The following is a 17,939-nucleotide window of genomic DNA, read 5'->3' as shown; positions in this document are numbered from 1 at the left end:
TGGGTGGAGGTGAGCAGACACCCACCCTAAAACTCTAGACCTTTTTGCATACTTTGGGTATCTACCACTAAGTAACTCATTCCCTCTCGCCTTTCCAGTTTCCATATCATGAAATATCAATTTGCTGTAAGAGAGAAAACTCTACAGGCAGGAAAGCTATACAGATATACTGTAGTCACCTTCCCTCTGCCCCAAGTGCTTGCTTCTATTTCACAACTTATTTGTGTTGCAGAATTTTTCAGTTGAATTATTAACAAGAAATGAACTAATTTACACCTATGAATAAATACACGCCTTTTGTTGCATCGAAGTAATTTATTACCCTAATTTACGTTTAAGAATATAAGAACTGGGCTGGATCAGGCCAAAATGCTCATCTAGTTGAGCATCCTTGTTCCCACGGTGGCCAAGCAGATGCCTCTGGGAAGCCCATGTTTTCTCTCTTATTCCAGCTACTGTCTACATGAGCAACTCATAGTACTCTTAACAGCATTAACCTCAGCACACAGCTTACATCACAATGACATATCTATTACTCAAATGTACACCTCAGCACCAAAAATGGGAGCCCCTTGTATAAGTCACCCTTCTCCTGTGTTTATCTCTTCAGAGAAATGCTGTCACATTTCACTGCCTCCTCCCAGCTGCATCCAATAATGTGCACTGGGGGTGGAGGACATATAGATAAATTAAGTTGACTTATGCTGTGTTAAACCATTGATCCATCTAGGCCACTACTGTTTACTCTGTAGCCAATAGTTTGAAAAAGGAATTTCACTGAACTAAAGCAAGTATAAGGCTGGATCTAGACACATCAAAGAAGCATTTCAGTTAAACACATTGTATATTTAAACAGGGAAAACAGGTAGAGAAAAATGGGACTCCACAGCATCATCTGGTGGCACAATGTTATATCGCATGTACAACGCATATAAAATCACTTTTTCTTTACCAATCTAGCTGAGTCCTAAATATAGCCAGTTGCCAAGGTGCAAGACCTCTCTGGCTAACCTGTGGTGTTGAGTTACATCATGGAAGAAAGGTAGAATACAAATGTAGATATAAAATAATGAGATACGTTGACAGGGAGAAGTTCTGTAAGGTCAGGCAGAGGTTTTACACCCTTACCATCTCAGATCAACTTAACCAAAGATGCCAAAAAATGAACCTATAGCATTTTGAATACAAAACAATTGTTTCTACCACTGTGCTATGGAGGGTGGTGGTGGGGTTTTCCAGTGGGGAAAATCACAGTGTGACATCATGTTATGTGTTGCCCTAGACTTGTGGGTTTAGCTTTTGGTGGCAAACAGTATCTCTATAGGCTATGCTGCATTCACCAGGGTGAATGGTGCACTTTGCAATCAACTACAGAAGCAGCAAATTAAAAAGACACAGTTGTAGGGCCCCCAGGGTGGGAGGGCACTTTAACACAACCCTTCCATTTATCCTGAAGGTTACCATTGGCAATACTTTGACTTAGCAATAGCTCAAACCCTTGAGAAGTGAAACTGGCCAGAGCAGTAGCAGTTGCTGGCCTCTGAGGATGGGAGAGTCTTTACACAAATTTTAAGGGGCAAATTTACCACTTGTGGCCACACTTCTGACTTTTCAACCCGTGGTTAGCATATCTTATCCTAAAAGGTGCTTGACCTGGTCCAGTATTTTCTGGCTGATGCCATTTGTTTGTTTTAAAAGAAATAAATTCCTTCTCAAACTGAACTGTTGTAAGCCCATATGAGTGCTTCTGATGAAGTGTGAGGGCAGGATATAAATACATTTAATAAATAAAGAATACAATAGTGAGGGTGCTGCAGTGAGAAAGGTCTAATAGAAAAGAGTATAACTTCCCCATTATTAAGACTCCACTCTGTTTACTAAGGCTTATTAGGTGGCTAAGAGAGAAAAGTGCCGTCCTTTTGAAACATTACAAATGTAGTTCCAAGCGTTGGGAAACAATTTTTCAGGTTTGAGAACTCTTGTTCTGCCAGAACCTTCCACAAGAAGAAGGGAACAATTAAATATCAGCAGCTAATTTTCTGCTTTCACATAACATCAGCCGCTGTTACCATCACGAAAGACATTATTTATTCATTATTAAGTTATTGAAGTTCTCTAAATTCTCTTACCTTGTGATCTTTGAAATGTTATTTTGTTATTTAAATTAAATTACAGAATTCATATAAAGAAACAGGTGGAAAGAGGGGAAAACCCCTCCCTTCCCATTCTGTCACTGCTCCTGGCAAGGGAAGGGAAGGCTTGAGTGTTTTGGCTGGCACTGAGTGAGAGACAAAGGTTCATAAAGTGATGGAGCAGAGACAGCAGGTAAGAAGCAGAGCTTCCTACAAGCAACTGGATCTTGTTGCAAGTGAGGAGAGGAAATGCAGGATTTACCTCCCATTAACTCTCATCCGACTCCCAGGGTTTAAGCTTGGAAGAACTCCCATGACACAGCAAGATGCCTTATAAACTGGGGGGAAAGGTTAAAACATACACCAAAGGTTTACGTGTCTGGGCTTGCCTAAACAAACAGGTTTTTAGCAGACACTGAAAAGAGTCAAGGAATCTGCCTGATGTCCATAGGCAGGGAGCTGCAAAGTGTTGGTGTTGCCACACTGGAAGATTGATATCTTACAAATGTGGAACATTATGTGGCACTTGTAATGGGAGAAGAATGCACCTTGACTTTTAAACAGAAAAGCAGCATTTTAAAGTGCTGATATGATCACTCATTCATGTATTTATATGCTGCTATAAGAGCACAGATCTGTTACAGATCAGATGTATGTTGTGCCAGGCAGCAACAACGTCTTAAGAGCACCTGGATGGTGTTGATAATAATAACTGAATTTTTCCAGTGTAGATGACGGACCATCAACAAAGTAAAATACTGGGGAGTGACTAGTTGGATAATCGCAACAAATTAAAGCAAGCATCAGTTATAAAAATAGGGGAAGGCAGATATAAAAACATGTGGTTAGAAGGTAACTGGACCTATCAGAGGATCTCAGGCTGTGACAGCATATTTTGGAAGAGCCTCAGAAGTGGTCAGTTTTGCATTGCATAGGAAGCTGAAGCCCTTCCCCACCAACATGGCGATACGCTCCGCAGGAGTCTCTTATGAGTAAGAATATGATCTTAAAAGTTCATAGAATACAGGTAAATTGATCTATACACAATCACTTTCATATGTCACGTTTTATTTGAAGCAATAAAATGTGTTTAATGAGCTGGGCAAGTCTCTGCTTTCACTATGCATTCCCATAATAAATTTAATGGAGTTTGGTCTTGTATGCTTTAGAATATATTTCTGCAATAACAAAATGTAAATAGACTTTCTCAGACACATGCTTTCATATTTATTATTTAGTATAAGGATACAGGAGAGAGCGATATATCACAGCTCTTCATAGAATACAAGCAGTAGAAATTTTATTTGAATAACTTACAAACATATCTAGGGTGACCCTGAAATAATCTCCAGCTTTACTGCCCAATTTATAGGCAGCAAAATCGTCTGTGTGTGTGTGTGTGTGTGTTTCAATCCATAAGGAGTGGAAATTGCTTGCATCCCAGGCAGGCAGGAAATGAGTTTTCCCATGACAAATCTCTCCCTATTTGCCAGGGAGCTGGCCACTCCTTTCTCTCCTACACCCCAACATTTTGTGCTCAAAGTTATCAATAAAATTCTTAGCTCAGCATTAAAAATATATTACAGGCACTCCCCCCTTTACACGTATTCACATATATGCACAGCACTGGGAGATGATAGATAGATAGATAGATGATAGAATCGTATTTGGAAATAGTGGGAGACTGCTGGAGAGTCCTTGTGACTCGCAATGAGATCCTCCCCAGAGCCTGAAGAGGATGTCAATGAGAGAAGAGGAAGCCCCAAAGAGACCCAGGTTGCAGCAGGGTTTTGCTTAGGCTGCTCAGCCTCCCCATCTAACAGCTGGCATGTGGAGTAGCACAACAGCAGCAGAAGCCACCACTTTCCCTCGCATCCTCCAGCCAGCCTCAGAGCTTAGGTTTAACTCTAGGTATTCTGGTCTGGTTTGGAGAGAGAACAGGAGAGAGTACTGAAGAGCAGGGGTGCTCCCCACTTTACACAATTTCACTTAGGCAAGCAGAACTATCCATATTCACCTCAAATTTTATTGTAGGCAAAATGCAGTTCTAGTTTTGAGTTTTTTGTTGTTACGCTCAACAGCATCAGAACGTTACGACAGATACTGCCTCTAATGGTTACAATGGATATAACATTAAATTGGGACAAAAATGCATAGAAGCAAAATTCCATCATTCTCATTGAAAAATTTGAATAATAGTGTGTATTGGCAATAAGTAATATGAAATTGAAATATGGAATAGACGGGAGGTTGGGTCTTTAGTGTTAAGACCAATATATGTTTTATTGTTTTCTAAGAAAATTATGTGTCTATGGTTATTCTTTGTGTAATTTGGTATTTGTGTTTTTTTTCTTGTTGTATCAATAAAAATCTTTTTTAAAAATAGATAAATAAATAAAAAATAAAAATTTGAATAATAAATTACAAAGCAGAATCCACACCCACTTTTTGAATGCTAACTTTTTAAGCTCAGAATTTGAATACTTTAGAGTTTTTTTGTTTTTGGCAGGCTAGAAATTTTTAACTGTCAAACCCTAATTAGCATTGCATGCTATCACAGGCTGTCCAATACTAAATAGCACTGTGTGTGATCAAAAGCTTTATAAAGAATATTGTTACATATCAACTGCCAAATGTTGAATACACTTGCATGCCAACCATGATAAAAACCTGCCAAATATGACAGTTGAAAACTACTGATATATCTTCCATGGATCCCCAGGTTCTTTAGTAGCTCAGGGAATACTCTATTAAATAATGGATCAAAGACTACTAGGCTTCCTCTACAAATACACAGCCACAAGGGAATACTAGGTGTTATGTCCAATACTCCCTGAAAGAATCTTCTGTAGCATACAGGGGCTTGGATGGCAGAAATGCAGACTCCTTTCTGAAGGCGCAAGTTTGGAAGCCTCCCATAATCTATCAGCTATCTATACTGTCAAATGCTAAATATCTTTGTGTGCCAATTATTAAAACACCACAAAATGTCAGCTGTCATATAAATATTGAAATAAAAAATAATTGGGCACCAAACACAGACAATGCCTATTCAGAGAATACGCAAGAAACCGAGCATTTGAATATCTGAAAATGGACATTTGAGAGTCTAAAACAAATTTTAGCTCTTTGCATCTATGTTATAAGACATAAATTCACATGTTTCAGAATGTATTGGGACCATCATATACTCCTGAAAATGAATTTTTGAAAAATTATGTTGGCCAAGATAATAAATTAACAAGAGTAAGAAAAATATTTATTTAATAATATTCATATACCATTTGCCATTAATAAATACTATTGAGGTAGTTTATAGGGATAAAAGTATGAAAACACATTAACACAAAGCAATACAATAAAACACTGCTAAATGCCAACAATATAGGTTAATTAGGTCAGTGCTAAAGGTCAGCAAAAACCTAAGCAATCAGGTGAGTTTTAAGAAACAGTCAGCCAGTATCTTCCAAATCACAGTGAGGAGGTTATTCCAGAGTGGACAGACCTATAACATTACTTTACTTTGTCCCTATTTATAATAGAAAACTCTGTCATGCCATTTCCCATTTGTTCCACTTTTAATCATTAGAGGTATGTGAGACAGACTATTGCAGTGGTTTTCAACCAGTGTGCTGTGGCTCCCTGGGGTGCCTTGAATGATGGTCAGGGGTGCCGCGGGCAACACTGGTCTCTGTCCCTCTTTCCTTCCCTCCCTCCTCTGATGCCCGCTCATGTCTCTGCCTCCCAAAGGCTTGCATAGCTGTTTGTTGCAGCAGTCCCAGCTACAAGCTCCGGAGGCAAGTGGTGCCTCTGGGGCTAGCCAGGGGCTACTGGTTGCCAGGAGCTGAGCAAGCAAGCAAGCAAGCAAGTGGGTAAGGAAGCCTGGCCAGTTAGTCTGCCAGCCTTTGCTGTTTGGAAAAGACAGACAAGTGGAAGGCTGGGCAGGCAGGCACCGCCCTGGCTTTTCTTGTGCTTGCTGTGTGCAAGACCTGCCTGGGAGCTGAGTGCCCAGCATCAAAGGGGAGCCTTTTCACCACGCAGGCCTGGCAGTGCCCACTGCTGCCTCCCAAGGTGAGTAAGGTGCTGGCCTCACATTCACCTTTGGCCAGTCTCTGGGGGCTGGGGCATCCTCTTCCCAGGCCCTGAGGGGTGCCATGAGGAGGCACCTCTCTTTGGAGTGGGGCTGGTGTCTCAGGGACCAGGAGTGATGGTGGCGGCTGCCCAGAGTACTCCCAAGGAAAGGGAAGAGGAACCTGAGGGAAGACTTCACAAGGGAGGGTGTTCAAAAACAGGTGAGGGGCTGCTGGCTCTGCAGGCAAGGGTGATAGCACTGGGCTTTTGAGGCTCAGGGAGCATTTCCCCACAGGGGAGCAGTAGAAATGTAGTTGGCCAAGGGAGCCATGGACTCAAAAAGGTTGAAAACCTCTAGACTATGGAGTTATCATCCTGGAGACCCTTGGCCAATCATGGCAGGGGAGGAGAGACAGCCAGGCAGGAGAAAACCTAACCATTTAACTGGCAGTCGGGGCCCAGCTACAGAAGTAGCTAGGTGTACTTAGGAGTTTGTCAGGCAGGATAAACCTCTTTAATTTTCCCAGGTGGAGGAAAAGGATGTAGAATGGGGCTACAGGTGTTTTGTAGAAGGAGTAAAAAGCAGAAAGCCATTCTAGGAAGAAAATGTTTTAATAGAAACAGTTCTATTGTGGAGAATTAGAAGTTCTTTTTTAAACCTGAAACAAGTGTTTCTGAAATAAAATAAGTGCTGTGCCTTTACTAGTAAAACGGTCAAGCTTTATCCCTCTTTGAATGTTTGCCATTTTCATTGTGCCCTCGCTTTAAAATATATCTAGTTCAGGGAACAAGTTGTCAAATGAAGCCTACTATCAACAGTCCTTGCTGTGGGTTTATATTATATGCCACCACATATAGAGAACCCTGAATTCTTGGTTGTTGTTGAGAGGGGAGGCCAGGGTTAAATCACCCCAGACTCAGTCATGTTGCTCCGTTCCCATCTTCATGTGTCACATGAGGGAATGTGTCACAGAATGAGACAGTGGAAGTAAACTAATCACATTTAAATCTCCCATTGAAAGCCAAGTGATTTAAAAATATTTCACCTTAATTGTATTGTGACATCACTGTTGTTAGAAATTACAAATCAAGATTGTTGGTATAATTTACTTGAATGCTTAAAACATAGTTTTATACATTTTAGTACAAAGTTCAGAATAAGAATATACTTTTGGAAGCTATTTTGTATGTACTGATTTTATGCTTAATAAAGCATCTATTCAGCTGAAAGACCACTCGTTTCACATTCTTTCTGTTCTACAAAGTACAAAGATGGTTGCTTACGAAGCATTTTGTACGGGGTCAGTTCTGTGGAACCAAAGCACGTCTTTTTATCATTAGCTTGTTAACACTTTGATATAGATATTTTGACGAATGTCTACTCAGATAGCCCTGTGTGAAATTACCTAGGGGGATAACTTGAGTCTTCCACTACAGGGTTATTAATATTAATAAATGTTTTACGTAAAGTGCATGACCTTGCATATCTCCCGCTCTCAAGTGAATTCTCTAATAATAGTATCCCCCAAAATTCAACTCATATCTCGGTTATGCGATACTGATGTTTATTTCACACATGAATGACCAGATTCTCAAGCAGCATGAAGGTGCCTTCACATTTTTGATTCGCATGCCAAAGAAGTGAAAATGCCTACTCATCTCTTCAGGTGTGCATGCAAGTATTTAATCTACTGAAATATGTTAACAAAAACATGGTTGAAAATTCAAGGTCAAAATAAAACAGCAATGATTTGGCTAGAAGTTACACACACACACACACACACACACACACACACACACACACACACAGATGACTACTACTAGTATTACTGCAGTGGTACCTCCATTTATGAACTTAATTCGGTCCGTTCTTAACCCGAAACCGTTCTTAACCTGAGGCGTGCTTTTGTTAATGGGGCCTCCTGCTGCCGCCGCCACACAACTTTGGCTCGCATCCCAGGGCAAAGTTCGCTACCAGGAACACCTACTTCCGGGTTAGTGGAGCTTGTTACCTGAAGCGTTTGTAAGGCGGATGGTACGTAACCCGAGGTTCCACTGTACTGTACTACTAATTAAGGGTACCAAGAAACCCAAATTTACTAGTGAAACCAGGAACATCTTTCACATCTCTTCTTCGTGTTGAAGTTTATTGTAGCACAAATTATTTACTTGATTTATTTATTTAATTTATCGGGGCATTAAGAACAGGTTATTAAGACTTTCCATATCAAAGAAAAACAAGCAAAGAAATAAAAAAGACTCAAAGCATATATACCTATATGTTTTGTTGCAGCAAATATAGGAACAAAACAGGTAGCAAAACAGGTAACTAACAAAATCTCCCTTAAATATACAATTCATAACACGTGAACAAATAAGCACTAAGTGAAGCATTCAGGAAAACATCACAGAAGTAATCAACTAGCCAAGCGTAAAGAGGAAGAAAAATTAATTCAATCCGCCTCTAATATCACTCCATAAAGCCACATGGTTTGATGAAGAAAGCCCATCATGCTTTCTGACAGACCCATATTTAATAGAACAAAACCATTTCAAATAAAACCTTTCCCCCCTTGAATCCTTTCTTTATTCAACTGACAAGTTATTTTTTCATAAATGCCAACGAAATCTGAGAATATCACCCCTCCAAGCAAATTAGCTGTTACAAATTTCGAATTTCAGACTACCACCATATGGACCCCAATAAAAATGGAAAACATTAACTCCTGTAAAGTATCTTTTTGTCTCCATCATTGATAATGGACAACAGTGCCATAAGTGGCTCTCGTGCCAACATCTCTCCTGTAATCAATTGAAAACCTTATTCCAAACTTTATAAACCCCTGGGCAAGTCCGCCTGATGTGATAAAATGTATCTTGCCCTCCACAGCTTGTCCATTAATCTGGGCTGGTACTGAGGCTCCAATACTTTGGCCACCTCATGAGAAGAGTAGACTCCCTGGAAAAGACCCTGATGTTGGGAAAGATTGCGGGCACAAGGAAAAGGGGATGGCAGAGGACGAAATGGCTGGACAGTGTTCTCGAAGCTACGAACATGAGTTTGACCAAACTGCAGGAGGCAGTGGAAGACAGGAGTGCCTGGCATGCTCTGGTCCATGGGGTCATGAAGAGTCACTGTGACACATAGGAAAATTGGCAAATTACTTGCAGATAGACTCACATGCTGCTCATTGTGGCAGGCTTGTTGGTTCAGCTGAAGTTGCTATGCATACCTTTCTAGTAGCATAGTCAGTCCCTCATGAGTATATCTACCTCATCAACTTGGCAGCCCAGGGGACTCTCATAGGCAGGAGGAGCCAGCAACATGGGGCAGCACTGGTCTCTCGACAGCAGTGTTGCCAGTTGCTGAGATGATGCAAGGTAGTGTGGTGGCAAGTTCACAAGCATACCAGTGGAAGCGCTGGGTTGGTTCTGCCAGTGTACCTGAGCAATCCAAGCCTTGCTGCTGTTCTCCCCTTGCACTAGGACATATATATCTTATATGTCCTAGTGCAAGGCACCTTAAGACACCTATAGTGTTTGGATGTTGGAATAGTGGACTAGGTTAGATATAGCTTTTATATTACTGAATAAAAGCCCTCAGTAGTAACATTTGAAAACGTATCTTAACTCTATTACTTTCACTCTAGTAATTATTTTATTAGTTAATATTTGGCAGCTAGCAAACCGCAAAGAAGCCACACTTAAGATCTGTGGGGGGCTCTTTCTCCTCCCCTTTTAATTAGAGGGTTACCAGTTATTCAACTGATATAAAAGCTATTCTTACAGTACTTTGCATCTCTTTTCTACTCTACATTGGTTCAGGGCCATTAGTTTTCTACTTCCTTTAGAGGAGTTTATATCACGTTAGCCACAAGCTAAATAAAATGGCCTGCAATCAAGCCTTCTGTATTGTCCTGCCTTTGCTCAGAAGCAGCAACATGATCTTTGCCCTTAATAAGCAACTTAATTATCACTCTGCTAAACTGCATACTTATTAAATACCCCTAATAAAATCTCACACTGTTAATGACTGTGATGTGAGAGGAAAGCAATGAATGATGGCAAATATACAATGCAGCAGAAGAGACTATGAATATTAAGTATCTGCGTGATATATAGAAATTGAAATAATAATATGCCTCTCACACTCATGGACATTTAGATTCTTTTTAAAGATCTTACTGATAAATTTTAAATTGGGATATCTGTTGCAGAACACAGAAAACACATTCTCTGGTGTAAAACAACCTGAAGTTTGCATTATTAAGTCTATAGTAAGAAAAATATCCTAAGTCTGCCATTTTAAGCATGTTGATTTGAACTTAGTGGGGCTCATTTCTAAATAAATATCCATAGCCTCAGACAATTTGCTAATCATATTAATATATTTTCATAATGTCCAACTACAAGTTTAAATCAACAACAACCAATTTAATTCCCGCCCCCCTGAAATTGAGTTAATATAAATTTCCATTACTCCTTATCCGATAACCTATGTAAGTAATTCAGCCTATCTACAGAATATTCTTAGAGTAATGATAAACCAATATAAAATAAATTAATACCATAAATGTTTCACTGAGACTACACACCTGCTCCAACAGGTAAGCATATGATTATTGCTTTTACAAAACAATTTTAATATAAAAATGTAACTAACCCATGGAAATGGTGTATGCATGTTTTGAAACTCAAGTAATGTTGGACTATTTTCCTGCAATTCAAGAAAACCTGGGACCATTCAAAATATTGAAATTGCCAGCCAACACATAGGTAAGATTTGTTAAATGTGAAAAAGGTCAAAGCAAGAATTAATCATAGATAAAGTCACATACTGGAACAACCAAGTTCAGACTGCATCTACCACAAACTGCAAGAATAAAAGAGCTAATTATAGTCTCATTGGAAACAAAAGAATCTATAAGGGAGAAGCAGATACAAAAGTACCTAACTGGATGCATGGAAAAACAAGTTGGTATCAGGTTACAATTCTTACAGTTTGAAGAACAAGGTGGCCTCTAGAAGAGAGCCAAAGGTGAAAAGATTTACAGTTGTGGCAACACACCAACAACATATCTTTAGCTGGAAATGAAAGCGTTCAAATCTCTCAAGCGTATGTAATCTGGATAATACTTTCTAAAAAGCTAATGGTGTTTTTTTAAGGCAGCAGGCAATTCAAATCTAATCTAATAGGAAATTAGTTTTACATGTAAAAATAGGAAATTAATTTTACATGGGAAAAGGAAGTATGTGCGGGATTGAATGTGGGTATGTATGAATATTTTTAAGGATTGTATGAAATGTATGTCTGTCTGTATATCTGTAATATGTATAAATGTATCAATGTTGAATTATTCCAGTAAAAATTCTATTTTAATTTTTTTTTTAAATTACATGTAATTGCATGTGAAGCACACCTGTCTGTGGATGTTGTCCCTAAACCAAAGAGATCTTAGAAAATTGCAGAATTTTGGCTTCCTTCAAGTACAGAAAACCTCCTTTACATGCGATGTTATGTATTATTTTAGTTATTCCTAACTTTAAAAAAGAAAACTTTGGCATGTTTAATTAAAACAGAGGTGTCTAATTTTACAATTAAAGCATTAAAGTGTAAAAGAAAAAGGTTTGATACTGTAAAGTACAGCTTTTTTAAAAGAATTGTTTTATCCATGATGGTTCAGTATCAAGCCAAAAGGCAGGACATGTGGTTGTAATAAAAAAAATGGTTCAAAAACCACTGTACAGATACATACCTGATGCTTCTTGAACTTTCACCTTCAGACCTGTAAAATAAATTGTAAAAATTAAATTACCAATTTGAACTCCCCAGCAGAAGCTGGTGTCTATCACTATATTTATTCACTAGCAGATCTTGACCATATTTATTCACTAGTACATTTTGACCCTGAAGCTGTTACTAATGACAGATGTAAAGCTACCTTCACTACAGTAGCAAGGAAGGGAAAAATAACAATGGTCTTATGTGTGGTCTAGAAAGACCAGTTGGAATGGGATGTACATTTGTAACCAATTAAAACCAATGCAGTGTAGACTGCCAGTATCCACACGACTGAATGAACCTTTAGGCGCTCATCTGAGGAACAAATGAGTGGCAGTTTTTCCTGGAATGCAATATTTCACTTTGATTACAGGGCTGGAGTACCTTTCTGAAATTCAGAGCCAAATTACCTCATGAGTAACCTTATGGGGACCACATAACAGAAACTGTCAGGTCCAGAGACAAAACAGGCAAGGTAGTAGGTGCTACTCTTCCTTTGTAGAGTAGGTTACAATCTAGCAAAAGGTTTCTGCAGACATCCCTCTCCATCCAGAAAAGAAAGGGAAATCATTGCAGTCCAAGAACACATTTCAGTAAAACAAAAAACACTTGTGGAGGTTGTGGAGCACAGCCAGTGAGAGATGTGGACAAGGGAGAAGGATCACAACTGGGGGAGTGTTCACCACCACCCCTTTTTTAGAAAGAGCCAATGTGTTCATATGTGTGTGCGTGTATGTGTGCGGGGATATGCATATGGTTTGCCATCACAAATTAGCTTCACAAATGCCTGCCACTTGTGCTCTCAATACTGATCATGACTGCAGTGAGGGCAAAAGGTTAAATTCCCTCTGCCTTGCACACCATGGTGCCAATATACCTTGCCCTCCAAATTAAAGAACAATCTTGCAGGCTGGAGTAAACTATATTCCAAGCATCATGTGTAGTTTGTGTCTGATTTATACTTGCTGCTTCTAGTCCAGAGAATATTATGTGGCCAGAAGCCCACTAAATAACATTGACCTCTATTATGTGATGCTCACACAACTCCTGACCTTTCATAAGATGCCTTTTGTTGTATTTAGAATTGATATATCCACATCATATAGTAGTTAGCTAACATCCCCCCCACAATTCCAGACAAAGAATACTAGCAGCACATTATACTATACACATTTGTTTCCTATTCTCGGTTTTAGTATTAAATGGTGTTTTTAAAAAACACCACACACTGTAGAATCAAATATGATCAAATGCATTTTGTGCCGACAATGTCAAAGCTGAAGTAGAGTAGTGGTTTTTACTGAATGAACAGTGATGGATACAATAAAATCCAAGGGAAAGCCGATATAATGGTATTTCCATCAAGAAAAATAAAAGGATATTAAATAGCTAGGGTGCAATCCGAAGAAGAATCCCTAAAGACTGACCAGGTTCTGTACATGTGAAGAGAGCTTTTGAGCTTCCTATGTTGCATGTGAATCTCAATTAAAAAGTGATGCAGGGGGAGATGAAGGATGCTTTTGGATGCTTCTGAATCACATAATCTCCTTTCCCCTCTTATGTTCATGAGTTTTTTAAAAGAATGTGGAGATTAATGTCATTCATACACACACAAAATTCAATGTTACTAAGTAAAAAGAGAACACTGATGTAGACTTTTGACAGATTCAGGCAAATGATCTTATATATTCTCCACTGGATGCTCATCTCATTCATGAAATATTAAAACTGTATACATTACTAGAGTCACAGGCATGTATCTGTGCCTTCAGACTTTTGAAGATAGGATGATAAACATATATTGATTTTTATTTTTTCGTTTCTACTTTTTTCTTTTCAGAAGTATCAGCCTTTAAAAATGAGATTTGGTAGCAAAATGATATTGCATATAAAGAAAAAAAATACATGGATTTAAATTTTTTAACAAACAAACAAACAATTTTTAGTCAGCATACTCTTCAGAATATTAGGAGGAAAGGATGTTCTATTTTTCCTCCTTAGGAAATATACTTAGTATTTCACACCAGTCGCATAAAGCTCCTTTCCCTACTATTGTCTTGGAGTCAACACACACTACAATTCTGGTTTGCAATCTTTGACTGCAGCAACTGCTCAAACCAGTTTATTTTATTTCTAAGTTTATATCCTACCCTGCAAAGGACAATCAGGATTCCCAGGGCAGTAGAACTGGATGCCACAGCAAAGTGTACAAGTGGGAGGAATAGGCAAATTAAAAATGCAAGCTTGAGGATGGAGAATGTGATATATGAGAGATCAGTTACTGGGATATCTATCTATCATCTATCTATCTATCTATCATCTATCTATCTATCTATCTATCTATCTAATCTATCTATCTGGTTTTGCTGTGGGTACAAACGATACATTTCTGCACCTCTTCAAAGAGTAATGGATTTTGTATCCCTAAGATTATCTTCCTGCCAAATGGCCTTGTGGACTAAATGATAAGCATCTTAAGGGGAAGACTATCTCATAAAATCTCTTTGTGCAGAGCACCATATGTATCAAAAACAAGGGTTTCAAGATGCAATGATACTTTGGAACAATTATTGAAAACCAGACTGTTCTTGAAACACACTGCTATCTAAGCGGCTCTAGGCTGAAAGCCCTATGCATACTACTTTTGATTCCAGTTGATCCTGCTCTAAGGGGAAGTTGGCACATCAAGACCTGCACCAGAATATTTGGTCCTAGAGCAGAACTAAACATGTTGCTAGCATGGTTCTTGCTTGAGTGCAAGATTATTCTTTCACTAAGAGATCAGGGCACTAGCAGTGTAGGGGTCCTGAACCATTTGCATCCCTCTGTGATTCTTATCTGAGTTGGCCCCTCTGCAGCTGCTATTGGCATGGTGGAAAATATCTCCCATTGAACTGAATAAGAGATGTTTTTCTTTCTTGTGCTAATAGCAGGCACAGGAAGCTCAATCTGGATTGGAACCACAGGGGGCAAATACTTAGCACCCCCTATCCCAATGCCAGGGTGCCAATCTGTATCACCCCCCTTCCCCTATGCTGGCTATTTGTGTAAGAAAACTCTTGCACACAAATTGCATAATGTAAGCTTTGAGCCTTAGCTCTGTTGAAGGTCAACCATCGGCTTGCTCAGAGCTGTCCATGGTCCTGTAGAAACTGCTTCCAACTGAACTCCAGCTATTCTGCATCTCGCTTTCTGAGCAATCCATTTTATGTTCATGGCTGCAGTTTTTAGCTGTTCATTTCAGTACACACTATTATCTATTTCCTTTCTTCTGGTCAATATTTTCAGAGCTTAGTATTCCTTTGAACAGAGCTTAATGTTCTGGAGTTATTTTTCAGCAACAAAGCCATATGTAACAAAATCAAGTTTACTCAGTTGGACTATAACCAAGTTTGCAACATGATATAATATTATGGTTAAAGCAACTATAAAGCTATCATTTTTCTCCTAGCAGGGATTTTAGCCCATTTCAAGACGAGATGTCTCAAACACAGAACGAAAACAGAATAAAAACAATTGTACCCAACTATGAAGCAGACAACCTTGAAACTAAAATTAAAATTGCCTGAAGTCGCTTGAAGAAAGAATGAAGCAAAAAACTGCATATACCACGATCTTCCCCCCAAATTGTTCAAGAACAAATAGGAACAGGAACAATTCAATTACAGCTAATTTATCTTCCAGAACATTTACCTTTTCTACAATTTTGCATCATAAATAAAATAAACTTCTCTTGATTTTACTACTGCAACTTTCTTATCCCTGGTATTCCATTATCTCATCTCAGCCCTCTCATATCTGTCTAGCATGCTACTGCAAAAAATATTCACCTTATGTCTCTCATGTGACATTCACAGGAACCTTGTCCTTCTGCCAAAGCCCTGGCCTTCTGCCCATGATCTTGATTCCCACAGCTCCACCACCCAATGTCCAAAGGTGTCTGCTCCCTTGAATGACACTTCTCTTGCTGCCCCATATGCTTGGAATCACGTGTTATCTGACAAGCACAATGACAATGCTTGTTCAATAAATATTAACATGGCTATGATTTCACTATAGTCAAGCCTAAATGTTTTATTTAGCTATTGTTAGGAACTGAATTTAGCATTTAAATAGTGTTCAGTGAGTGGCACTGCCTAAGGCTAATAACTACAGTTGCATTTGTTTCTGACTCAATATATGGATTGCTTAACCAAGCTTTGCCCTCTAGAGGGTCACGCTTAAACATATCTGTAGAGTAGGAAGTAAATCTGATGGCATTATGCAACACTAATTTTGTTGCTAATGTGCAGTAGTTGCTTTCAATCGGAGATTGAACAGGAAGTTGTGGTTTCCTTTTGGCACTTAAATACTAGCATTTGCATTTTCAGAATAATTTAAGATATTACTAATAGCGAATTATTCAATCTATTTAATACTAAGAAGATGCTAAGATCACAATCAAGCAACATAACTTTTTTTCTCCAAATAACAGAATATGCATTTAAGAGTCAGAAATGAAATTTCCTTGGGCAGTGTCCTGTGTACTCAATGGAGTATTCTGGGGTGGGTGGCAATTTTAAACAATTTCCCCTTCTCTCTGCAACCACCTGCATCCCCCAATGTGTTCCGTATGACTAGCAGCCTCTCGCAAACAGTGTGGAAAGTGGCATGAGGTGCTGCAAGAGAAAGGGACTAATTTGCAAATATTCTATCCATCTACTGGAAGCCTCCATTGAATGAAACCACCTTCTGTGTGCTGTTATCATTTTCACCCTAGATTGCAACTATGATATGTATTTTCTCTGCTGAAGTCAGAAGAAACTAGACATTGGCTCATCTGTCTATGCTGCATGCCTCCTTTAGGTTTCTTTTAAAATCTTAATATACTAAGAAAATGAATTGTCACTTTATATTCTTGTGTAATCTGTGTCAATATGCTTTTGACAGGTTGACAACGTTCTAGTCCACAGGGTGCTGGTGTTCTAAAATGACCACACCTATGATCAAATAGACTATGATTAGCATTGAAAGAGATCTCAGAATTAAAAAAAAGGGGGGGGATGTGGAAGGTTTTACTTGTACAATGTAGTTTATATGATAGGCAGAAGGGCCCCTTCAAAACGTCCAAACAATTATTAGTTTGCACAATTAAACTGCATCATGATCTGCATTGTTTATCTCAAGACTGTCCGAGCAGACAAATAAAGGAATTAAGACTTTAAGAAGTGCGACAAGAACCTTGGAAGGGAGCCTTCTATATTTCAATTTGTAGGTTTAATTTATACTCTCAGTCTCAGGTCTGAAAATTTAAAAGGTTCAGACTTAGACATAATGACTTAACTGCATCAATAATCCATAGACAATGGATCCGTAGGTGAAGATTAAACAGCACTTTATAATCCATGCCCCAAATCTCTTAAGTGTCAAAGAGCTTTTAGGCTTAAAACAATCAGCAAATTATTTTGCCAAAAGAAATTACCACAGGGATTACTGAAGTGAAGAGGAACGTTCAACATGCAAAACCAAAGTATAAACTTAACTATCTGAAATGGAAAATAAGAACGATTGAACAGGAAATCTTACTTGAACTTTATAAAAAAAAAACATGCCATAACATATGGAGACACATGGCAAGCGAAAACCAGAAAAAACCCAATAACCTAAGTAACTATAGCCAATTCAGGAGTGCTGAAAGAGGGGATTAAACACCCCATCAGTCCAGCTGGTTGGTTACTTAAAAAGAAATACTCCTGGGCAGAATATAGAGTTTATTTACTATATGTGGGAATTTATACACCAACCAACTGAAACAACCAACCAAAGAATTAGCTCTGTTACATGATGCTATATTTGGCTAGCTTGTGATACTGTATTGCAGGGGTGCCTAACCCAGGCATAGGCAAACTCGGCCCTCCAGATGTTTTGGGACTACAGCTCCCATCATCCCTGACCACTGGTCCTGTTAGCTAGGG

At 38.8% G+C, this 17,939-nt stretch overlaps 1 protein-coding gene and 1 long non-coding RNA gene across 10 annotated transcripts in view; one reads left to right on the top strand and one right to left on the bottom strand.

Moving 5' to 3' along the window:
* Nucleotides 1–17,939, bottom strand: part of IQSEC1 (IQ motif and Sec7 domain ArfGEF 1) — a 306,001-nt gene that overhangs the window by 237,197 nt on the left and 50,865 nt on the right. For all 9 annotated transcript variants that reach the window (XM_083420791.1, XM_083420786.1, XM_083420804.1 and 6 more), the window contains exon 2: nt 11,960–11,989. In XM_083420791.1, coding sequence (XP_083276917.1) covers nt 11,960–11,989 — 30 coding nt within the window. The remainder of the gene's footprint in view (nt 1–11,959; nt 11,990–17,939) is intronic.
* On the top strand, nt 12,223–15,722 carry LOC310668678. Its single transcript, XR_014506786.1, has 2 exons — nt 12,223–12,463; nt 15,437–15,722. It is a non-coding gene; the product is annotated as an uncharacterized lncRNA (long non-coding RNA).

Source organism: Podarcis tiliguerta (assembly GCF_965153285.1).
Source record: "Podarcis tiliguerta genome assembly, chromosome: 2".
Taxonomy (NCBI): domain Eukaryota; kingdom Metazoa; phylum Chordata; class Lepidosauria; order Squamata; family Lacertidae; genus Podarcis; species Podarcis tiliguerta.
This window is presented reverse-complemented; position numbering and strand designations above follow the sequence as displayed.